Below are 26,262 nucleotides of genomic sequence, written 5' to 3'. Positions count from 1 at the left end.
ATATGATTTTAAATCAAACAACGAAAAAATTGAGCAAATGAGAAGAAAGAATGGAAGAGAGGAAACACTAAAACAACGAATTGTTTTCAAAAGCATGTGGAACAGTTACTTAAATATGAACTTGCAGCATGCTGCAGTGAAACATCTCCTCTGGCTGTCCTGTGTGGCCTATTTACTGTTATTGTGTTGGCCAGATTGCTACTCTGATCGTCACTGCACGGGCAGTTCTAGTACATCGGATTTCGCCTGTATTGTCACACTTACAATGCGAATGGTTTGAAAATGGACATAGCCGTCCGAAAGTAGTCCCCACCAAGAAATAAATGAAATACCTCTTAACGCAACTTATGATGGGACTGCAGCCATTTATTTCAGTTACTGAAGTCCCTACTTACTTCGACGAAAGTAAATACATTACTTATACCTAATTCAAAACCAAATCAGATTCTACTGAGTACGAAACGGAAATCGTTTAGACCACTGCGCCTCCGGTGTGGCTAAAAACAGCTGTAGAGCTCACAATAGAAAATGTAGACAAGACATCATGTAATTATGTAATCGCAAGAAACAGATCCTGATAAATACCAGATATATATGTTTTCTAAAAGTATTTTGATTGAAACAGAACTGAAATAACACCACAATTATCCAGATGACCAAGTTTGATGCTTCAACATGGCTCTCATCAGTAAATCATAATTTCTAAATTCAAGGAAAAATTCATTTGCACCAGAAAATAATTATGTGTCCATTTTCTTACAATTCAATAAAATAAGTAATTGATGCAAAATTTGGTTGCACTCATATATTCAGTTGAGTTCTAGTTTAAAATTTAAAATGTTCAGCACATTATTCCTGTTTCAGTTATTTTAGTAAATAATAAAAATTGAGAACAGAAAATGAGAAATTGTAGACATCTGTTGTCCTCAAACAGTTTTAAGCGAATTGGGGACAAATCATTAAAATTGAGGACTGTCCCCAGAAAATAAGGCTGTCTGGTCACCTTAGTTTAATGATTAGAAATTTAAGAAGAGATTTGCCACTGGATGTTGCTGCTGAAGGAGGGGGCTGTCAGGGAGGTGAATAGTGGTAAACAAGTGGGTCTCATTTTTCAATTCTCGTCAGAGGTGCCAAAACATCTAGCAATGCCTCTGCACTCAGTAGTACTGATGTAGGAAAGTTTCTTGTTGAGGATATTTTGGATGGAGAAATTGCTAGTAAAGTGCAAATTATTTTGCTGGAAGTTATGATTATTGATTATTAAGACTATTTTAGTACTGTACAACAGTGTGAGTTCTGAATAAAAACTACCAGTACATGTTGTGTCTGATTTTGGGTAGTGTTTTTGGTAATAAACAAAAGCAAAGAAAATAGTCACTGTTAATGACAATGAGTTAAAAAATACAGCATACCATCAAAGCACATTTTTTGTGAGAACCATGACCAAGTATGTAACACTATGTTTCTTTGATACCATTTGTAAATTTATAAAAGTTTCAGAAAAAGATTTTAAACTTCATCTGTGGAAAATGAGACATTCTAAGTCAGATTCTTCAAATAAATATATCGTATTTTTATTTCATCCATTTCGATTTTTATGCAGACTGATATAAATTACGCATATGAGAAGCTTAATATTTTGTACGAGAGTAGAAGAATGTCATGGCAACATCGTCCTTTTTATAAGTTTATGGGTTACTAAGATTAAAATTTATCATGAAATTTTGCTTTTCATCCCTGTATCTTGAACAATCTACTCATGTAAGCTTTTATTAATGCCAAGCGTTTCAGTGTACAAACTTCAACTACATTTTTCCACTTTTCGAATGAGTGGCATCTTAACATGAACAAATGAACAGCAACCAAAACATTCGAACAGTACACAGAAGACCACTTTCTATAAGCTTTCGCTGTCTGCCAGCACATAGCGCTATGAGCTGCAGACACGAAGACAGCTAGGAACCACATCGGCTTACCCTATCAGCACCAAGATTTACTGTCACTAGAAACAAATCAAGAAAATACCCTGTATCCTCCTCAGTTGTTGCCAACTTAAGTGGATGGGAACGCTATTCTGGGGATAACTAACTGGGTAACTATCATGGATTTATCTCGAAATTGTACAACTGGCCTTTAGATTTGGTGGTATGGAGCAAAAAAAGAAAAAACGTTTGGTAAATATTGGCTCTAAAATGCATACCTAAGTACCTATGTACACTGTTCTTCTTCCCTAGTGTGAAACACATCTCCTCTACTGAACAAGTGCTCATATATCTCAAGTTATGCATTTCAGATCCCTTGTTTACATGATATTTTTTCTTGTTTTGGTCCATACTACCACCTCTGAAACTTGCCTACCTTAGAGTCTTAGCAACAACAGCACTGATACATGTACTCCACTGTCATATGTATCAGATCTGTTTTCACTTATAAATACCGACTCGTTCCTTTCTGGTACAGGGATCCTTGTTTCAAATTAATGCATTTATCCTTTTCCACCACCCTCAACAGTTTGTATCCTCGAACGTTCGGAACGTCTTCACAGAATCAGGGTGTATGTACATACATTTACAAGCGCTGAAGCTTTGACACACTGTCGCGTCATTCGGTGATGTTTCTGGACACGCGTTCCTGTCCAAAATGTTATGTACTCACCCACCTTCTCAAGTCCTAGAAGTTTGTAACAGTAGTTTCCGAACACCCTTTATTTTCACTAACAAATAAATGTCGATGTTTTGAAATGTTGTTTCACTTCTGTGCAACATATCACTCAAAATTGATCAAGAACATCCATTATAACGTTTACTTCGCCCATTAATAAAGTTTATCGTTGTTAGTTCCTTAATTTCGATACTGTATTCCAACTTTTTTGTGTTATGTATCGTACCTCATAGCATATCACCTTCGATGTACGATAATCAGCTAAACAAATAGCCATAGAAAAGACGTTCTATCTAGTGTGAAATATAGTCGATTCAGAAACTGTAGTGTCAGCTATGTGTGAACCACAGCTAACTTTAAACTGGGTTTCCACAGCCATGAATTTCTTACACGTGCATTCCCTCACTAATATGCTTAATGCACTTTATTTTTCCACATTTATGCGACTTTTACTTATGCTATTAGGTGGAAAGCTTATAGTGACTTTGATGGGCAAATATCGGACACACACATGTTGCATATATAAATTACTATCCCACAGAAATCGTTTGGAGACATCCAATCTGCCAATGTAGTAGTTATCTGCTGAGGACGATGATTCATTCGAAAATTATTTTCCGATGACTAAAACCAATTTTGAAAGCCTTTTGAGTGATATTTATGACTCTGCACGAAATCTACCACATATTTGTAAGATGTCATTCAAGCTCTCATTAAATTACAAGTTACATGGAAATATCTGGCAATAGGTGTCACTGCAATATGTGTATTGTATCCTGAAGAACACTGTTTCTAAATTTTTATGTTATCTATGATACATTGAAGGTTAATCGAAAGTACGGTCTCAGCAGTAAAGCTTTGTTTTTATTTTCAGGGTTAGTCAAGGTTCAGACAGGTCACCGGTGCTGTAAATATATTTTTGTTTTATTGATGCAGTACTCAGTTTTGTACTACTGTGCGGAATAGATATTGCTCAGTTATAATGCCGATATGAACACTTTTATATCTGGATAGGATTTCGATGAGGGTTAAGAGTAGTTTCAGATCTCAGAAGCCACAAATAAATTTCCATTTCACTGTATTATTTACACTCAATGAATAAAGCAAAAAATTATTATCATTATACAGAAATGAAAACACCTTCACCATATTGACTGTTTTGCAGTAATACCATTCTCACAAAGTTCACACTCTCAGTTACAATCGATTTCGTCACTCCCAATGATGTTGTGTTATGCTATTACAAATGCGTGAATATAGAGAGTTGCTGAATGCTAGAGAGATGTTCTTATCACTCTGTTTAAGAACATTTATCCACTTCAGAAAGTATTTATTTATTTAGTTGAATACTAAGCCCATTATTTCGGCATGACATTAACTTTCCACATAATGAACAGACTGTTCTGTCTATGGACCAGAGCAGAAAGAAAGCAGATCCACCTAACAGTAGTTGCTGAAGCCCATAGGCGATGATGGGGAAGCGACATCATTCAAGAAATTAGAGCGCCCTTCAGTTTCCATAACTTTACATAAGTTGGTATGAAGTGTGAAAGTAGGATGTTTTCACTTGCAATTCGACTTATGTGACTCGTGATTGGTGGATGCACATGTAAAGATATGACAATACAATTTCATTGTGTGCAATCACAGATGCATTGTGGAAAAAACGTAGCACAAATGGGCATTCTGGTGTCTACACTTTGACTTGTTGCGTTTATTGTGATGAAAAGCTGACAGGAAAAGAAAACACAAAAGTGATTGTAGGTAACAAAGTACATAAGCAACAGAAGACCAAGAAACACAAAGCCTTGACAAAGCTTTGTCTCCAAATTTCAGGATGTGGACACAACGAGATTTTAGTTTTTCTACTTGTGAAACTGCTGCAGTAAGGCTGGCAATAAAATTGTTTTAGTTAGTAACTGTCGACTTACATACAAGTCAGAATTACTTATTCCCCATTTCAAAACAAAGTGTTTCAGTTATTTTTGAACATAAATCGCTCCACAGTACAACCTAAACACACTACACAAACATATATGGCCTCAGCTGGCTGTCGTCTGCTAAAATGCACAAAGATTCCCACCAAAGGAGGGTAGCAATATGGGTTATTCAGGGCTTCAATTTCCAGGAAATTACACATGCACAAATGCACAAGTGGACTTGCGCTGTTGGAATTTTATACTCATACACAAAGTTGGACACAAAAAAGATATCATGTGGTCATACCTTAAGGTATTGATGCTAGTGGAAACCCAGCTTTATGCAAGCCAGAGTCATGACAAGTGGCAACACTGTGAAGATGTCCGTCCTATTACCGTTTCAGGGAAATACAAATTCTGATCATTTTCACTTCAGTTGTTGCAAGAAGTGAAACATCTGGCTAAATGTTTCCCCTACACGTCTAAAGACGGCTGCCCTGTCTGTATAGGCGAGTTTTCTCAACAATTTGTTATTACAAAACCGATATTAAAAGATATTGTGAGGGTGTGAAGTCATAGAGTAAACTGCATATATGTAACATGTTGGTAAAAAGATAGTGTATTACTCACAGTAAATGTGTATTATCATCAGTTAAGTAATACTTTTTGTATATATGTTCCTTGTTCCAGGATGTGGGAACACTTGCTACAAATGTGATATAAGCTAACAGTGGTATTCTGGTTCTCAACATAACCAGACATTCATGGAGCAAGTCTGAGGAAATGCTGAATTATATCCAAATTATTTATTTATTTATTCAGCCATACAACAATAAACATTGTATGGATGTCGTCAAATGTTTGTACAATATTTCCTGTTACAATAGACGTTTCTCTTACAGTGTATGGCTCCTATACTTACTTCTACTGTTCTAATAATAGCATGATCTGTTATGTAGTACAATGTTCATGAAAATTAAGTTACAATATATAGTTATTTTAAATATTCATTTACATTGTAGTAATAATTGTTTAGTAAATATTTTTTAGGCTTTGGCTAAAGGTGAGGGCATCATCTGCATTTTTCATATCTAGTGGCAGTCTATTGTACAATTTTATTCCATAGTATAATGCACTGTCTCGTGTTTTTGACTTGTTTCTTCTGTTCTGATGTAAATACTGTCTATATTTGGTTCCATAGGTATGTATTTTGCTGTCTGTTATGCACAGATTAAGATTTTTTTCTTATATACATCATGTTGTGATAGATGTATTCACAGGGAACTGTCATAATTTCTATCTTTTTGAATAACTCTTTACAGTGTGTCCTGTTGCTACTACTTGTTACCATTCGTACAGCTCTTTTCAGTATCTTGAAAACAGACTGTATATTCCCAGCACTTATTCCCCAAAATTATCCAATAACTGAGGATTGAATACATACAGGGTGTTACAAAAAGAACTGCCAAACTTTCAGGAAACATTCCTCACAGACAAATAAAAAAAAAGATGTTATGTGGACATGTGTCCGGAAATGCTTAATTGCCATGTTAGAGCTCATTTTAATTTCTTCAGTATGTACTCCAACGTGACCAAATTGTAAATTTTCACAATCAACATGTGTGGGCTGACGAGAATCCGCACGAAGTTGCGCAATCACGTTATCAACACAGATTTTCTGTGAAAGTTTGGGCAGGCATTGTTGGTGATGTCTTGATTGGGCCCCATGTTCATCCTCCTACACTCAATGGAGCACGTTATCATGATTTCATACGGGATACTCTACCTGTGCTGATAGAACATGTGCCTTTACAAGTATGACACAACATGTGGGTCATGCACTATGGAACTGCTGCACATTTGAGTCGAAGTGTTTGTACGCTTCTCAACAACATATTCGATGACCGATGGATTGGTAGACGTGGACCAATTACATGGCCTCCACGTTCTCCTGACCTCAACCCTCTTGACTTTCATTTATGGGGGCATTTGAAAGTTCTTGTCTACGCAACCCTGGTACCAAATGTAGAGACTCTTCGTGCTCGTATTGTGGACGCCTGTGATACAATACGCCATTCTCCAGGGCTGCATCAGCGCATCAGGGATTCCATGTGATGGAAGGTGGATGCATGTATCCTCGTTAACGGAGGACATTTTGAACATTACCTGTAACAAAGTGTTTGAAGTCACGCTGGTACCTTCTGTTGCTGTGTGTTTCCATTCCATGATTAATGTGATTTGAAGGGAAGTAATAAAATGAGCTCTAACATGGAAAGTAAGCATTTCCGGACACGTGTCCACATAACATCTTTTCTTACTTTGTGTGTGAGGAATGTTTCCTGAAAGTTTGGCCGTACCTTTTTGTAACACCCTGTATATCCAAAGCAGCCTACTTTTAGACACGAAATGCTGCACACTAGTGCAAGGATTCACAGGGGATAACACGCTAAGGATAGTTCTTTGTCAAAATTCTCACATGTCCTGTCGGGACCTTTGCCTTTCTCCGGCAAGTGCTCTACAAAATGAGCTATAGCTCGGTCCGGCACACAGTTTAAATCCGCCAGGAAGTTTCATAATACATCATTGTTTACTTTCAATATAGTATCACCGGTTTTTTTTTATTTAGTCGGAACTTTATACATGTATGGAGCATTTTGAAGCCGATGACATTAATAACATTTAACACTTTTGAAAATTTGCAAGTAAATGAGCAGAATCACCCGAGAACTCGATCAAAATTACCTGAATGCGTGATTTCAGTAATTTACTGAGTCTACCAGTTAGTCAACCAGTGGAAGCAATGCAGAAAATTCAAACTAATTTAATGACTGACAGTTGTAAACTTATTACTTTCTTACACAGTTCATCTGAAAATACCTTCTTATACACACATCAAAAAAAGGTTTCCACCACCTCGGTTCTGATATTTCTGGAACCTGTACAGTAATTTGGAATAGAGATCGATGTAAACATCATTTCTGCCCTTTTTATTGCTCATGAAAACCACACATTGCATGTTGTACCACCATTCAGCGAGACCTTCAGAGGTCTGCAGACTGCTGTACACACCAGTACCTCTAATACCCAGTAACACATCCTCCTACATTGATGCATGCCTGTATTCGTCGTGGCATACTAACCACAAGTTCATGAAGGCACTGTTGGTCCAGATTGTCCCACTCCTCAACGGTGATTCGACTTAGATCCCTCAGAGTGGTTGGTTGGTCACGTCGTCCATAAACAGCATTTTTTCAGCTCTTTTCCATCTACCCCAGGCATGTTCGATAAGGTTCACTAGAGTTCACATACGGAGAGGATGCAAGCCACTCAAGTCGAGCGATGTAGTTATCCTCAAGGAGGTCACTCAAAAGATGTGCACGATGGGGGCGCGAACTCATGTCTGTGAAGACAAATGTCTCGCCAATATGCTCTCGATATTGATGCACTATCTGTCGGAGGATGGCATTCACGTATCTTACAGCCATTACGGCGCCTTCCATGACCACCAGCGGCGCACGTCGGTCCGAATAATGCCACCCTAAAACAGCAGGGAACCTCCAACTTGCTGCACTCGCTGGGCGGAGTGTCTAAGGCGTTCAGAACGACCATGTTGCCTCCGAACACGTCTCTGACGATTGTCTGGTTGTAGGCATATGTGACACTCATCGGTGAAGAGAATGTGATGTCAGTCCTGAGTGGTACATTCGGCTTGTTGTTGGGACCATCTGTACCATGCTGCATGGTGTCGTGGTTGCAAAGATGGACCTCGCCATGGACATCATGAGTGAAGTTGCGCATCATGCAGCCTATTGCACACTTTTTGAGTGTAATACGACGTCCTGTGGCTGCACAAAAAGCATTATTCAACATGGTGGTGTTGCTGTCAGGGGCCCTCCGAGCCATAATCCACATGTAATAGCCATCCACTGCAGTAGTAGCCCTTGGGCAGCCTGAGTGAGGCATGTCATCGACAGTTCCTGTCTCTCTCTGTATCTCCTCCATGGACACTTCACTTGTTGAGAGTTCTTCCTGTCAAAAAGTAACAATGCAGACTCGATCGAATTGCAATATTGAGGTGTGGTTGAACTACAGACAACACCAGCCGTGTACCTCCTTCATGGTGACTGACTGGAACTGGTCGGCTGTCGGACCCCCTCCGTCTAATAGGTGCTGTTCATGCATGGTTGTTTACATCTTTCGGCAGGTTTAGTGACATCTCTGAACAGTCAAAGGGACTGGGTCTGTGATACAATACTCACCGTGAACATATATCTTCAGAAGTTGTTGGGTGGGCAAAACTTTTTTTGATGTGTTTATATGATTCTGTTGTTACATGATGGTTTTTCTGATTAAGAAATTGCAGCAATAAAGCAGGACATCAGTTCATAACTGAACCACACAAAATCTTATCCTACCACAACACATATAAAATAGTTACTTAAATGGAAGTTGTGTTCACACTGCTGTTTTCCTGCTTTATACATTTTTTCGATTTTTCCTTTGAGCAATTACTTCTGGATGTACAAACCTCTGGAGTGAATCTATCAAAGTAGCTCATCACAAGGGTATTGCTTGTCAAAAAGACATAGGTCATTACCAGTATGTCTTGTTGTTTAAACCAAGGAAACAGCTACTAAAATTGCTTTGAATTAAACGACTGCATAGTAACGTCACAAACGATTTTGTGCTTCAATACAGAATAGCAATGTGTCACCATCTTTTACACTTGTTGCCATGGAAAAATTGTGTTTTAACATGCTTTGTATATCATACATTCTTCAGTATACTTGACAGTTGCACAGTATTTAGTTTTCGTGCATCATAATTTTCGCCAGCTGTCAAAATTCCATTCTTCCTCATTTCAAGAGAATAGTATTACTGATTCGTTCTCGTGCGTGTGTGTTAATCATAGCATTGTTTTTATGTAGGATCATATGACACACCCTCTCCTCTCATATATGGTACTGGATTCCGGCATTGTGCACAATGTACCGTTTTCGTGTTTCATAATTTTTGACACTTGTTAAAATTACATTTGTGCATCTTTAACGAGGATGATATTCAATGATTAGCTCTTTATGCAAATATTTAATGTACAGTTGCCTGTGTTACTGAGTAAATCAGCTTTTCGAAAATAAGCAACATGACGTCCATTGTACGAGTCTGGGTGTCTGTTTGACAGCTGCGCAGTGCTCTCACATTGAAGACTCCGGCTGGTGTAGAGTAGGCCCGAGTCCAAGACTGCGAGTAGGCTATGATGTGAACCTTCCAGCACTGAACGGTGAGGTCGCTTGACGGTCACGGTCCTTTCCGTTTCGCTGAGGAATGGTGTAAGATAAAATTCACTCTACAAACCAAATATCTGTCTTATGATCGTGTTCTACAATAAAATAAGTGGCGAGCATTCGGTTCTATGGTCCCATAAATGTAAGTAGGAAGAGTTTTCTGATGTTACCAGAGTCCATAGAACGCATTCTATCGAACATATGAGAAAGAAGAACTGCCCGATTACAGCCTTAAAATTGATTTTTGCAGTGAAAGCTGGTGCATGGATCGAATAGGCAGCTGCACAAAATAATTATGCACTTTACCCATATGAAAATGCAGTACCAAGCTTAAATGCAAAATTAATCGCGGTTAAGACACAGTTACAATCAAGCTTCGAAAGAGTCCTTTTGCATCCAAGTGCAACGATCGACGCAATTATTACAGTCGCTGTCAGTGTTTTTCGATCTTGTACTGTTATCGAGGATGCGACTTACGGCGATTCGAATTTGACATTTGGCTATGCCTACAGTGATAGGTAGTATGTGAAAGTGAGTTAGAGCATGTGTGTCCGTGATGAAAATACTGTAATTCCAAGAATGTAACAGTGTCTAGAATTGCTATAGGTCTTTGACCAGAACATGGCAGAGTTGGAAACACCCTATGAGAACTTGTATAGGAATCAGGTGTGTTACACTTGCACATTACATGCGCCCTTGTTGAAAAAACAATTGCCAATTCATTCATCAGGAAATTCTAAGAGACGCTGTGCCTACGTTGCTACAACAGTGGAGTCGGGGGAGAAAAGTCTTTCGATATTATGAGTGAGATTGGAGGTAATATGATTCGTAGATATCAGAACAATTTGTTGATTTGTTCCATTGTGGCAGGATTCAGATGGCCAGAGCCCAGCGACATCTTCGCAACCCATTCTTGGTTGTCAGTCCTCAGAGTCGCAGTCAAGCCGCCCTCCGCCATATCATAGTTTTCCTGGATCAGTTCTCGGCCATGTAACGCCCGAGAACAGTGCGCCACCTTCCTATGAAGAAGCTGTCGATCCAAATGGTAAGTGTACGATGTACATCAACAAGGCGTTACTTCAACTTGCGTATCATAGAAATCACTTAATTCTTGTTGCATTATCTACGCAATTAAAGTGAGGCCGGCGGTGCCATTAACAGCAGCTCGGTGTTTTCTGCGTGCAGAGTGGTCTTCCAACATTAGTAAAACAAAATGTTACAGGTGTGGGAACTTGTTCACAGCTTTGACATTTAATTTTATATTTTGCCTAAACCCAGGAAGCAGTGTTCTTAGCCCATTGCAAGTAATGTGAATTAACGAAATCTGACACAGATGAAACGTTTATCCCTTAATGTAAGTCAAAAAATGTTTCCCATTCACTTCTGAATTATGACACTGCTGTTTATGACACTGTCTTGCTTTTGATGACATATCTGTAAGGAACAGTAATTTTTGGGAAAATGCACACGGGCATAGCATCAGTACCACATCACTGCAATTTAATATGTTTATGATATTTTGTACTAGAATTATGTAACACAATAGGAGACAGAGAGCACAAATTAACGGATGTGTTTGATGCCATTTAAGGTCACAACCCAGGGGTTGCCTTCCAAACTAATCAAAACTTTTGGCTATGACATGACAGACTGCCACCACAAGTTTCATTTTGAAAAACTGATGTGAACAAGAAATAAATATTGTTGTACCATTCTTTCTGTTTGTAAACATATGACTTCACATGCTACCATTTTTTACGGGATGCACCAACATCTGCTATTAGACTCTTCACTTGATCCAATACACAGTCGCATTTGCAATATTGCAGTTATTTTTCATTGAAGTTAATTGTTGCCATTTGGAATGTTTATGTGACAGTGTTTTCACAGAATTTACTCATGCACATTAAGTGTGATTAGGCGAAGGTGCCTTAAAATGATACCGATAAAATTTTCCAAAAAAATTATACACTCAGTCTATTCATAAGTAAGCCATAATTAACCTGTTGCCAATGTTTCTGTTGTTATGCATGCTGCCATTAATTAGGAAAGTCATAATTTGTTTTTCCACTATTAACTTAACTTTGGTGTAAAAATAATTTTGATAAGCAGCACTTTAGGAGTGAAAGTAAGGGTTCATGGAGTTTTAGAACATTTGTCACACTTGAGAAAATATTGGCTTTACATCAAAAGATGTTATGTGAATTTATTACCCCATTTCTATGCTCCCTGCCGTATCAAAAATATTTCAAAAAATTGCTGTTTTACAGATACAAAGCTTCATCACACAGAATATCATTTCACATAACCAATTTGGCTTCCAACAAGGTAAAAACGCAGTAGATGCGATAAATAAGTTTATTGAAAAAATTACTTCATCACTAGATAGGAAAGCTAAGGTCGCAGGAATATTTTGTGATCTTACAAAAACACTTGATTCTGTAGACCATGCCATGATGCTTTTCAAACACAGCAGGAATGGAATAAGGGGTATCTCTTTGAAATGGTTTGAATCATATCTCTTGGAAAGGAAACAAAGGGTGGTATTCATATCAAATGGAGCAGGTTACATCTCAGTGGAAAACTGTCACACATGGTGTTTCCTCAAGGCTCAATCTGTGTATCAATTTTATTCCTATTCTATGTAAATGACTTGCCTCTCAATATAAATACTCATTTAACCTTGTTTTCAGATGATACTTCTGCCCTAATTGAAAATGAAAGTTCTGATAATATAGCACACAGTGTCGTGAATACGTTAAGTAACTAGGAAACATGGTTCAGTCTGAATGGCTTAAGGCTAAAAATTTCAAAAATCCCCATGATGAGTTTTAAAACCAAACAGTCAGAAACTGAAGAAATCTGTATCACTCAAAACAATCAAAAATGGAAGAACTGGACTCAGTAAGGTTCCTGAGAATTAACTTAGACAGAACTATAAGTTGGCATACTCATATAAAATATCTAGCAAATAAATTAAACAGCCTTGCGTTTGCAGTGGAAATTTTAGCCTGTGCCACCGATATGGACACCAGGAAAATAGCATACTGCAGCTGTTTTGAATCTGTTATTCAATATGGCATAATTTGGGGGGGGGGGGGGGGGAACCCGGGAAACGTTTCACGAATTATAAAGTTGCAAAAAGAATCATTCGCAATATGTGCACTGCACAGACAAGGGCATCATGTCGACCATTATTTAATTACCTAAAAATATTAACTGCCCTCTCTTTATACATCTTTGAGGAGGTTCTTTTCCTATGCAGCTGAGCTGATCTATTTAAAGAAAAAATTATTGTGATCACTCTTACATCACAAGACTTGAAGAAAAATTTATGCTCACCTCACATCGCTTAAAACTGCATGCTCAGACTCCTCAGGATATAGCCATGAAAATTTACAACACAATAAAAGGGTGTGACATAATGAATATAAAAGATAAATATTTTAAAAAGGAAGTTATATGATTTTCTAATTGATCGATGCTACTACTCTGTGGAAGATTTCATGAAGGACGAAGTGATACTTTGAGCTGGATCCCTCAAATAGAATAAAATTTATGATAGTTATAGTAGATATAAATACTGTAAGTTTGACAAATTTTGAATAAGTAAATTCTTCCCAAACTATTATTGTTAAGTGTGACAAAATTTCAAATGAGCAAATTGTAACCTTGACATGTCTCCTGTACATCAGACATATGCTCTAAAATTGTGTAGGTTATGAGATGAATAAAACACATTCGATATCTCTACCAAGTTTACATCTCATACACAGAAAACACTCGTGGGTGCATGGCCAGAGAAAGACACACATAAGACAGGGGGGAAGCTATTGGGTGGAGATTTTCTGAACAGTGGAGATGGGGGTTATCCTTAAAACTCATTCTCTGTTCTCAAAATTATCTCTGCCTCAATATACAATAACCTACTATTCCCACACCCTCCACCCAATAATTTTCACTCTCTCTCTCTCTCTCTCTCTCTCTCTCTCTCTCTCTCTCTCTCTCTCTCTCTCTCTGTCTCTCTTTTTTTTCTTTCTCTCTACTGACTCTTGTCCCATCACCCACATTGTGTGCCACTCTCTGCCAATGCACCCACCAGGCTCCACCCCCCCCCCCCCCCCCCAGCTGCTCCTTTCCTTTTCTGTTCTCCACCACTCCTCACCCTACACGACAGCAGTCCACATATTATGTTACTTGCCTGCATTAGTGTAATGACATCGTGATACAAAGCCACAGTTTCTACAATCGTCCTCCTAAAAGCACAAGTTTGCTGTTGGCCTATGATGTCAGCGCATGCTTGGTGTAAAGCGCTTATTAGTTACTTGAGCTATAATTTTGTAATCTGAATTTAAAATCAAAATCGGCCATAGGTTGTTTATTGCCGCCTCTGTTCTTTGGGATCAACATAATTTTGCATTGTTTGAACTCTGCAGGCACTGGTTTTCCATGTAAGACTTCATTGACAATTTTGGTGAACTTTTCTCCTATTGGGGTCAAAAATAGTTTATAGAATTCAATGGACAGTCCGCCCGGTCATGAAGATTTCCTAGCGGGGGAGCTGTGCATGATTTCCAATACATCTTCCTTGGTGATGTCCAAAGAAATGTTCTCATTATCATCTCGTGATTTTTGTGGAAGATATGTACCAAAGAGCTCATTGTATTCTTCTTAGCTTGTTTCCCCTGACACATACATATGTTCATAGTACACTGAGATCTCTTTAATTATTTCCTTCTGGGTGGTGATTATGGTACCACCATCAATTTGAAGTTCATCCCTGAAACTACTACTTCTGTTTTTTGCGTGTCTGACGAGGTGGTACAATGCAGCAGTCTCATCTTCAGTGACTGACTTTGCTTTGGATTTTATCTTAAGTCCCTCCAGTTCCTTACTTTTCAGACTTATTAACTTTGCTCCTATTTGCTTTATGTCTCTTAATCTTGTAGGAATTACATCAGTCTGATCGTAGAGGTCCCTTAGCATGCTGTAGTATAATTTTACAGTCTGTTTCCTTTGTCTGGCCATATCTAGTGTGTGTGAGGGATACACTGTGTATCCATTACCCATAACTGCACCTAGCTTGATACAGTGTTTATCTTAGGAGCAAAATGCCTCGGACCTATGGAGGTGATGGAGTCCCACCTCTAACTGACAAACCAGGGACTCCTAAGATAAGACATGGCAAACAAATGGTAATGAGAGGGGAAGCTATTAATATCAATGGGGGCTACTCTGGGAAGAAAGTAGAGCTGGCAGAGGCTGCAAGTAAGATGGGGCTGGACATTTTAGCTGTTAGTGACATTCGGGTAAGGGGTGAGAAAGAAGAGGAAGTGGGAGAATACAAGGTCTACCTGTCAGGAGTCAAAGCAGGAATAGCACAATGGGGTGTAGGGCTTTACATCAGGAAAGAAATGGAACCCAGCATAGTTGCAATAAGGTATATAAACGAATGACTGATATGGATAGATTTGACAGTGTCTAGCAAGAAAACTAGGATTGCATCAGTATATTCGCATTGTGAAGGGACACATCAAGATAAGATGGGTAGTTTCTCTGAGGCACTCAGTGATGTAGTTGTTAGAGTAAAGGACAAGGACAGTGTTCTGCTCATGGGTGATTTTAACGCAAGGATTGGAAATCGAACAGAAGGGTATGAAAAGGTTATGGGTAAATTTGGAGAGGATGTGGAGGCCAACAGGAACGGGAAACAACTCTTGGATTTCTGTGCCAGTATGGGCTTAGTAATCACAAACTCCTTTTTTAACATAAGAACATTCACCGGTATACTTGGGAAGGCAGGGGAACCAGATCTGTCATTGACTATATAATAGCAGATCAGGAATTCAGGAAGGCTGTGAGGGACACACGTGTATTCAGGGGATTCTTTTATGACACTGATCATTATTTAATCTGCAGTGAAATTGGGATTGTGAGGCCGAAAGTGCAGGAGGTCAGGTCCATATGTAGGAGGATAAGAGTGGAGAAGCTTCAGCATAAGGAAATCAGGCACAAGTACACAACAACGATCTCAGAAAGGTACCAGTCAGTTGAATGTAGTCAATTACAGTCACTGAAAAAGGAATGGACAAGGTATAGGGGCGCGGTACTAGAAGTGGCTAAAGAATGTCTTGGAACATTAGGGTATAAAAGTAGGATGAAGCAAACAGCTTGGTGGAATGACAGTCAAGGCAACCTGTAAAAGGAAAAAGAAGGCGTATCAAAAATGGCTACATACTAGAACTCAGGTAGACAGAGAAAGTTATGTTGAAGAAAGAAACAAAGCCAAACAGATAATTGCAGCATCCAAGAAGAAATCTTGGGAAGACTTTGGAAACAGGTTGGAGACTATGGGTCAAGCTGCTGGAACATCATTCTGGAGTGTAATTAGCAGTCTTCAAAAGGGAGGTAAGAAGGAAATGACAAGTATTTTGGACAGATCAGGAAAACTGCTGGTGAATCCTGTGGATGCCTTGGGCAGATGGAGGGAATATTTTGAAGAGTTGCTCAATGTAGGTGAAAATACGATCAGTAATGTTTCAGATTTCGAGGTAGAATGGGATAGGAATGATGATGGAAATAGGATCACATTTGAGGAAGTGGAGAAAATGGTCAATAGATTGCAGTGCAATAAAGCAGCTGGGGTGGATGAAATTAAGTCGGAACTCATCAAATACAGCGGAATGTCAGGTCTTAAATGGCTACACAGGATAATTGAATTGGCCTGGGAGTCCGGACAGGTTCCATCAGACTGGACAAAAGCAGTAATCACACCAATATTTAAACATGGAAACAGAAAAGATTGTAACAACTACAGAGGTATCTCTTTAATCAGCGTGGTGGATAAAATCTTCTCAGGTTTTGTTGAAAGGAAAGTGCGAGTATTAGTTGAGGACCAATTGGATGAAAAACAGTGCGGGTTTAGGCCTCTTAGAGGTTGTCAGGACCAGATCTTTAGCTTACGGCAAATAATGGAGAAGTGTTATGAGTGGAACAGGGAATTGTATCTATGCTTTATAGATCTAGAAAAGGCATATGACCGGGTTCCTAGGAGGAAGTTATTGTCTGTTCTACGAGATTATGGAATAGGAGGCAAACTTTTACAAGCAATTAAAGGTCTTTACATGGATAGTCAGGCAGCAGTTAGAGTTGACGGTAAATGGTTCAGAGTAGTTTCAGGGGTAAGACAAGGCTGCAACCTGTCTCCACAGTTGTTCATATTATTTATGGATCATATGTTGAAAACTATAGACTGGCTGGGTGAGATTAAGATATGTGAACACAAAATAAGCAGTCTTGCATATGCGGATGACTTAGTTGTGATGGCAGATTCGATTGAAAGTTTGCAAAGTAATATTTCAGAGCTAGATCAGAAATGTAAGGACTATGGTATGAAGATTAGCATTTCCAAAACTAAAGTAATGTCAGTGGGAAAGAAATACAAAAGGATTGAGTGCCAAATAGGAGGAACAAAGTTAGAACAGGTGGACGGTTTCAAGTACTTAGGACGCATATTCTCACAGGATAGCAACATAGTGAAAGAACTGGAAGCGAGGTGTAGCAAAGCTAATGCAGTGAGCGCTCAGCTACAGTCTACTCTCTTCTGCGAGAAGAAAGTCAGTACCAATCTTTCGATCAACTTTGTTGTATGGGAGCGAAAGCTGGGTGGATTCAGGTTACCTTATCAACAAGGTTGAGGTTATGGATATGAAAGTAGGTAGGATGATTGCAGGTACTAGTAGATGGGAACACTGGCAGGAGGGTGTCCACAATGAGGAAATAAAAAAAAATAAAAAAAAACTGGGAGTGAACTCTATAGATGTAGCAGTCAGGGTGAACAGGCTTAGATGGTGGGGTCATGTTACATGTATGGGAGAAGCAAGGTTACCCAAGAGACTCATGGGTTCAGCAGTAGAGGATAGGAGGAGTCGGGGCAGACCAAGGAGAAGGTACCTGGATCCAGTTAAGAATGATTTTGAAGTAATAGGTTTAACATCAAAAGAGGCACCAATGTTAGCACTGAATAGGGGATCGTGGAGGAATTTTATAAGGGGGCTATGCTCCAGACTGAATGCTGAAAGGCATAATCAGTCTTAAATGATGATGATGATGATTATGATGATGATGATGCCTCAGGTACAGTTTGTTCACAATGTCCTGAATGAGTTTTCAGGGGGGGGGGGGGGGGGATGGAGGAAGTAATCTCCACCCACTGTCTTCCAGCATATTGACAGCCAAAGATGGAGAGGCGATGTGTGAGCAACAAGCTGCATTTCATAATGCAGTACTGCCATTGCACAGGTATTAACTGGTTTGGCATGAGCACAACAGTTACTTTGTAACAGCTATGATACACATGGGTACTGTGTTGATAGCTAGTTTGGAAGTGGTCGGACACAAAGACACTCGTGGCCCCAAGCTGACAAAATTAAACAGGCTACAGCCAGTCCAGAATTAGGGAGCCCTCATTCAGGACATTGTGAACAAATAGTACATTTCCACCTTGTTGCCTAGGAACAAAAAATCAGTTTACCGAATTTTGAACCAACTATGTGAGGGATTTCAGGAGTCCTAGCATGTTAACATGTTACTCTCAACAGGTTAGAAGCATCAGAAGTAAAAGTAACTTTGTTCTTATTCTTAAGCATTAAAAGACAATTAATCTTCATGATGCATGTAAATAACATGGTGGAAAATATCAAATGCATTTTGAGGCCATTTATATGTAAAATCACAACACCACAAAAACATAGTGAGATTCTGAAAGACATGCAGGGAATAGGTGCTTTGTGCAGGACTTTCAGTTGGCCCTCAAATACATTAATGTAATGTATTGTGCAATATAGATTTGTTTATTTCTACCAGAAGCACGCAGCAACATGAGCACCAGAAATAGTTTCTCAGTGAAATGAACTTAAAGATCGTCCACATCTATTAAAAGAAGTGTCACCCAAACATAACATTTCTGCGAGTCTGCAAGAGAATCTGTCTGTCACAGTTGGTAGCATTGCAGCAGGCAAGGTTGGAATATGTTGCTGTCAGTCAGTGGTTGCCCTGTTGTCAGGACTGTGATATGCTGTACTGTGAGGTCGGTTTCGCATTGATCAGGAGTTGCAGACGGTGGTCTTATAAAGGTTACCCTGTGTATGTGTAGTTGGCCAGACTCACGTGGCCGTGGATGCAAGCTAGTGACAGCCATGACCGGTGATCGTGGTGCCCTCCTTACTACATTGGATGTCACAGTGAAATGGAGCTGCATCAGCTGCAGGTGTCTGATAAGTGGCAACCTGCAGGACTATGTTGTGTGGCATCTGGCTGGATCATTAGGACCAACTGTATGCTGTAGAATCATTTGAAGCAATATCATGCATGAAATATCTAAGAATATGTATTCTTCTCAACCTAAAGTGGTATGACCCAGTAAAACTGGTTGTATAAGTGCTGTATCACATATTATTGAGTAGGGAAACTCTCCCCTAAAACAAGAAACAGCTGTGGCACAATCATTAGTTAATATCTTCATTGGTAAACATGTAACTTTGAGGTTTAAAAGTTAGCCCATGTGCAAGTTGTGCAGTTATTGAATGACAGAAAACTAGACAAAATACACAAAGTCCAAAGTACTAAATCTCCTTGCCCAGTAACATGTTGTGATACTTTGTCTGTAGGAGGCTTTGTAGATTGTGGCTAACACTTCTGAACACAGACTACCGCAACCACTAAGGAACTGTCAGCAGAATGTAAATAGTACTGATGGCAGTGGCACTGTGAAGCTTTCTGGAGGCATTTGCTCAAAGTCCTGTCATGGTTGGCAGCTCTGAGCTGGTCTCAAACTCTTAATAGGGCCAACTTCAGAACACCCAATGCATCTTACAGAAGATACCACAGTAAGAAATTGTCACCATCAACTTTCAGATGTATTATCAAGTCTTTTGTCTCTCCATATCCTGCAATCCATTGCTTCATTCTTAATGTTGCCATATGTGCTGACTTCCATTACATCATCCAGGATCCCTTCCTCTGTTGCCTCCTATTCCCTTCCACATACCCACCTAAGACTGTTTAATAAGTATCTCTTTCCTTCTAAATGTATGTGCAATCTAGTTTTTCTTTCTTTTGTTACACTCAGTAATTGTCTTTGCTCTCTCAATATTCTCAGTATCCCTTCATTTTTCACTCTATTCATCCAGCTTATTTGTACCATACGTTGCCATGTCCACGTGACACCTCCAGCTTTTCTCTGTCTTTCTTCCTTAGTGTCCACATTTCAGCACCAAACAGGACAACATTCCATACAGAACATTTTATGAGGGATGTTCAATAAGCAACGTGACACATACATATTTTCTCAGTCAGTTTCAGTTGAAAAACTGCGGAATTTGTTGTGGGACATTGTGGATTATTCCCACTTCAGTTGCTATCATTTTGTGAAGTTCCAGTAGGTGGCAGTGCTATACATAGCCTTCAAAATAGCACCTGTAACAGAGGTGCATTCCAAGTAGAGACTTTCATTAAGTTTCTTTTGGTAAAAAAACAGAGCATCACAGGTACTTGTAGGCACAAGGAGAATGACTGCAGTGACCTAGCAGTGAACAAGAGCACGGAGATTTGTTGGGTGAAGTGACTGTCAACAACACAACAAGGACGTGCAAACATGTCCAATCTCCTGTGTGCCGGCTAGCAATACACAGCAGTGACTCCTGCACTGACAGTCATCCACCACCTGGGGTACTCAAAGGTGTGTGCCCACTGGTTTCCTCGCTACCTAACCGAAGATCATAAAGAGCAACAAAGGACCATCTGTGTGGAATTGCTTGCACATTAAGAGGCTGATTGTGATGATGTTTTGTCAAACATTGTCAGAGGGAATGAAACGTGGGTTCATCGTTTTGAACCAGAAATGAAACAGAAATCCATGCAGCGGCACCACGCCACCTCTCCTCTGAAGAAAAAGTTCAAAGTCACGCCCTCAGCCAGTAAACTCATGGCTGCGGTCTTCTGGGATGCAGAAAGTGTTACTCTATTTGTTTTCCATCACGGCGCAACGATCAGCTCTCAAATGTATTTGCTACCCTCAGGAAATTGAAGAAATGGCTTCAGCATGTTGATCATCACAGAAATGCAAACTAACTTCTTCTTTTTTTTTCTTCTCCTCCTCCTCCTCCTCCTCCTCCTCCTCCTCTATGGCAGTGCAAGATCGCACACAAGTCTGCGCACCTGAGAGGGGCTCACAAAACTTGCTGTTACTGGAAAATTGTATAAATTGGAGCTGACGTGTAAGCTTGCAAACTTTGTTCATGCCACATGCTGGTTGTAAGTGGAACAGGAAATGGGAAAGTGTGTGTGTGTGTGTGTGTGTGTGTGTGTGTGTGTGTGTGTGTGTGTGTGAGAGAGAGAGAGAGAGAGAGAGAGAGAGAAATTAAGTGCTTTGTTCACACAGGTAGCTTCAAACAGGAATGACATATTTGTACAAGAAATCAACAGTAATGGTGATTTACTAAATGAAACTCTCTGTAACATTTCTTTGAGTCAAGCAACTTAACAGTTAGTCTACACATTTGTAGGCAATCCCTCCCGTTCCCTCCATCCCTCTTTCAGAGGCATGGTGGCCTTCCAGAAATTCTGCAACTCCAATCTGGCTTCATCTTTCTTCCCTGAAGTGTCAAACCTCATAGTGGTGGCGCAAACAGCTGTTGATGATCTAGCACCATATTCTGATCTTATTCTTCCTGCTAACTGTAATTCTACCTTTCTGGTCAAGAATACTGTGAGTAAGTGAAATAGGGTTTCTGTCTGCTTTTCAACATGTCTGCTTCATATGATCCTGCCCCCAAGTGTCACATGGAATCTAAAATTTCCTCAAAACATTATCTATTCCAAAACCTGTCACCCAAATAAATCTATTCACTTACTCTGACAATCACCCAGTATGCCCACCTTTTCTACATCTAAATCCATACTCTGCAAATCACTGCGAACTGGGTGGTTGAGGGTATGTATGCGCCATGGTCACTAGGGTTTCATCCTGTTCCATTTGCACATGCAGCATGGGAAGAGTGATTTGACTGCCTCCGTATGTGCCATAATTAGTCTAGTCTTGTTCTCGAGATCCCTGTGTGAGCAATACATAGGGGATGGGAGAGATTTGTAGAGTATTCCTAGTGTTATAGTGTAAAGTCAAATGCTGGCACGCCAGTCGGGAATGATAGAGAAGAGATGGCTGTTAGAAGATGTCAGCCAATCGCACATTGATTGATACCTCCCCAGGACGGCAATGTGACAGTGGCCCCTGTGTGCCGATTTTCTTTGTTTGGAACCTCTGAAGTTTTTAATTAGTTTCCACTCTCTCTATTTGTGAGCTCGTGTTCAGTCATTCAGTCTGCCCATACTTCTGCGTTCCATTCCTGGAGTCAGTGGTGGATTTCTCTGGTTAGTCTATTCATTTCTCTTCTGTGCTTTGTGTTATGAGTTTGAAGCTATCTGTGTCGTGCTCTGATTTTTTAAGAACTTCAGATCCCGGATTACGAGTGGAAGCGTGTAGAAATTGGAGTCTTGAAACGTCACCTTCATGGATGCACACTTGTGGGTGGATTTTATTTGTCTGTCAATGATCCTATGGCTTCCTCGATTTGTTCATGATTACTGAGGTCTTATGTTTGGGCAGATGTTGTTGTTAAGCCACCTTTAGATTTTCTCCCAGTCATGCTTGTGGTGTGGCGCAGTCGTGGTGACTTGGTTGAATTGCTGATATATCCAGATATTGGGAGATGATTGGAAGTTAATTTGCTAAGTGTTCTTAGGTGGAGGTCTGGGTCCAGATTTTTTATATGAAAATGTCTAGTTCATCTGGGGTTGGTGTTGGTGATTGAATAGAATATCATCATCATAATCATCACTTAAGACTGATTATGCCTTTCAGCGTTCAGTCTGGAGCATAGCCCCCCTTATAAAATTCCTCCATGATCCCCTTTTCAGCGCTAACATTGGTGCCTCTTCTGATGTTAAACCTATTACTTCAAAATCATTCTTAACCGAATCCAGGTTCCTTCTCCTTGGTCTGCCCCGACTCCTCCTATCCTCTACTGCTGAACCCATGAGTCTCTTGGGTAACCTTGTCTACTAGTACCTGCAATCATCCTAGCTACTTTCATATCCATAACCTCAACGTTGTTGATGAGGTAACCTGAATCCACCCAGCTTTCGCTCCCATACAACAAAGTTGATCGAAAGATTGGTACTGACTTTCTTCTCGCAGAAGAGAGTAGACTGTAGCTGAGCGCTCACTGCATTAGCTTTGCTACACCTCGCTTCCAGTTCTTTCACTATGTTGCTATCCTGTGAGAATATGCGTCCTAAGTACTTGAAACCGTCCACCTGTTCTAACTTTGTTCCTCCTATTTGGCACTCAATCCTTTTGTATTTCTTTCCCACTGACATTACTTTAGTTTTGGAAATGCTAATCTTCATACCATAGTCCTTACATTTCTGATCTAGCTCTGAAATATTACTTTGCAAACTTTCAATCGAATCTGCCATCACAACTAAGTCATCCGCATATGCAAGACTGCTTATTTTGTGTTCACATATCTTAATCTCACCCAGCCAGTCTATAGTTTTCAACATATGATCCATAAATAATATGAACAACTGTGGAGACAGGTTGCAGCCTTGTCTTACCCCTGAAACTACTCTGAACCATTTACCGTCAACTCTAACTGCTGCCTGACTATCCATGTAAAGACCTTTAATTGCTTGTAAAAGTTTGCCTCCTATTCCATAATCTCGTAGAACAGACAATAACTTCCTCCTAGGAACCCGGTCATATGCCTTTTCTAGATCTATAAAGCATAGATACAATTCCCTGTTCCACTCATAACACTTCTCCATTATTTGCCGTAAGCTAAAGATCTGGTCCTGACAACCTCTAAGAGGCCTAAACCCGCACTGTTTTTCATCCAATTGGTCCTCAACTAATACTCGCACTTTCCTTTCAACAAAACCTGAGAAGATTTTATCCACCACGCTGATTAAAGAGATACCTCTGTAGTTGTTACAATCTTTTCTGTTTCCATGTTTAAATATTGGTGTGATTACTGCTTTTGTCCAGTCTGATGGAACCTGTCCGGACTCCCAGGCCAATTCAATTATCCTGTGTAGCCATTTAAGACCTGACATTCCGCTGTATTTGATGAGTTCCGACTTAATTTCATCCACCCCAGCTGCTTTATTGCACTGCAATCTATTGACCATTTTCTCCACTTCCTCAAATGTGATCCTATTTCCATCATCATTCCTATCCCATTCTACCTCGAAATCTGAAACATTACTGATCGTATTTTCACCTACATTGAGCAACTCTTCAAAATATTCCCTCCATCTGCCCAAGGCATCCACAGGATTCACCAGCAGTTTTCCTGATCTGTCCAAAATACTTGTCATTTCCTTCTTACCTCCCTTTTGAAGACTGCTAATTACACTCCAGAATGATGTTCCAGCAGCTTGACCCATAGTCTCCAACCTGTTTCCAAAGTCTTCCCAAGATTTCTTCTTGGATGCTGCAATTATCTGTTTGGCTTTGTTTCTTTCTTCAACATAACTTTCTCTGTCTACCTGAGTTCTAGTATGTAGCCATTTTTGATACGCCTTCTTTTTCCTTTTACAGGTTGCCTTGACTGTCATTCCACCAAGCTGTTTGCTTCATCCTACTTTTATACCCTAATGTTCCAAGACATTCTTTAGCCACTTCTAGTACCGCGCCCCTATACCTTGTCCATTCCTTTTTCAGTGACTGTAATTGACTACATTCAACTGACTGGTACCTTTCTGAGATCGTTGTTGTGTACTTGTGCCTGATTTCCTTATGCTGAAGCTTCTCCACTCTTATCCTCCTACATATGGACCTGACCTCCTGCACTTTCGGCCTCACAATCCCAATTTCACTGCAGATTAAATAATGATCAGTGTCATAAAAGAATCCCCTGAATACACGTGTGTCCCTCACAGCCTTCCTGAATTCCTGATCTGCTATTATATAGTCAATGACAGATCTGGTTCCCCTGCCTTCCCAAGTATACCGGTGAATGTTCTTATGTTAAAAAAGGAGTTTGTGATTACTAAGCCCATACTGGCACAGAAATCCAAGAGTTGTTTCCCGTTCCTGTTGGCCTCCACATCCTCTCCAAATTTACCCATAACCTTTTCATACCCTTCTGTTCGATTTCCAATCCTTGCGTTAAAATCACCCATGAGCAGAACACTGTCCTTGTCCTTTACTCTAACAACTACATCACTGAGTGCCTCAGAGAAACTACCCATCTTATCTTGATGTGTCCCTTCACAATGCGAATATACTGATGCAATCCTAGTTTTCTTGCTAGACACTGTCAAATCTATCCATATCAGTCATTCGTTTATATACCTTATTGCAACCTACACCCCATTGTGCTATTCCTGCTTTGACTCCTGACAGGTAGACCTTGTATTCTCCCACTTCCTCTTCTTTCTCACCCCTTACCCGAATGTCACTAACAGCTAAAATGTCCAGCCCCATCTTACTTGCAGCCTCTGCCAGCTCTACTTTCTTCCCAGAGTAGCCCCCATTGATATTAATAGCTTCCTCTCTCATTACCATTTGTTTGCCAAGTCGTATCTTAGGAGTCCCTGGTTTGTCAGTTAGAGGTGGGACTCCATCACCTCCATAGGTCCGAGGCATTTTGCTCTGATTGTTGCCAGCATCATATGTAAAGTACCAGGGAAGCAGGTTTGCTAGCATTACTTGCCCTGAGTCCCGTTGGGTTTTACTCCTAACAGCTGAGTTACTAACCGGTGGATTTGGTAGTCTTTGCCATATGAACACAAAGGTGGCTACGACTTAGAATATGTCAGAGATGCCCAGCCTTATTCCAAAGTAACTGGTATCTCGACTGTTGGGACCACTTACTTGGCCACTCATATGTTTCCCGTGGTTCATGAACTAGGACATGACTACAGGAACCCACACCATGAAGCACTTGAATGGGATGTATGTTATATTTTTGGGGCCATTATTACTACAGTCAGGGTACCTTTCAGGTCATGTAGGTGATTTCCTTGAGCATTGTTTTGACGTGAGTCACATGCTGCGTTTTTTGCATTAAGGCCCCCACTGAGTAACATACATTCACGGTTGTTGAACATTTGTAAGAGGTCATTTTCATTTGACCGCGCTTGGGCTTAGGTATGCCGCTAACAGGGTGACTTTGCCTTTCACCATTTCTGTGCTGACTTTTGTGGCCATGTAGCTTCGGGATTGTGCATGATGTGGGGCCGTAAGAAGATGGCCGATCCTCCTGCCCGTTAAATGGCACAGTCCATGCTGTAGCATATACTGTTTCATGAATTGGACATCTCAGTGGGGT

General features: G+C 40.0%; 1 protein-coding gene across 1 annotated transcript in view; it reads left to right on the top strand.

Moving 5' to 3' along the window:
• The first annotated feature begins 10,315 nt into the window (after positions 1-10,315).
• Positions 10,316-26,262, top strand: part of LOC126355012 (transmembrane protein 272-like) — a 56,955-nt gene continuing 41,008 nt past the window's right edge. Inside the window, exons 1-2 of the mRNA XM_050005152.1 lie at positions 10,316-10,531; positions 10,736-10,910. Of these exons, the coding sequence (XP_049861109.1) occupies positions 10,487-10,531; positions 10,736-10,910 (220 nt within the window). The 5' untranslated portion in view covers positions 10,316-10,486. The remainder of the gene's footprint in view (positions 10,532-10,735; positions 10,911-26,262) is intronic.

This window comes from Schistocerca gregaria, chromosome 3 (genome assembly GCF_023897955.1).
Source record: "Schistocerca gregaria isolate iqSchGreg1 chromosome 3, iqSchGreg1.2, whole genome shotgun sequence".
Lineage (NCBI taxonomy): Eukaryota > Metazoa > Arthropoda > Insecta > Orthoptera > Acrididae > Schistocerca > Schistocerca gregaria.
Note: the sequence above shows the minus strand (reverse complement) of the source record. Positions and strands in the feature narration are given on the sequence as shown.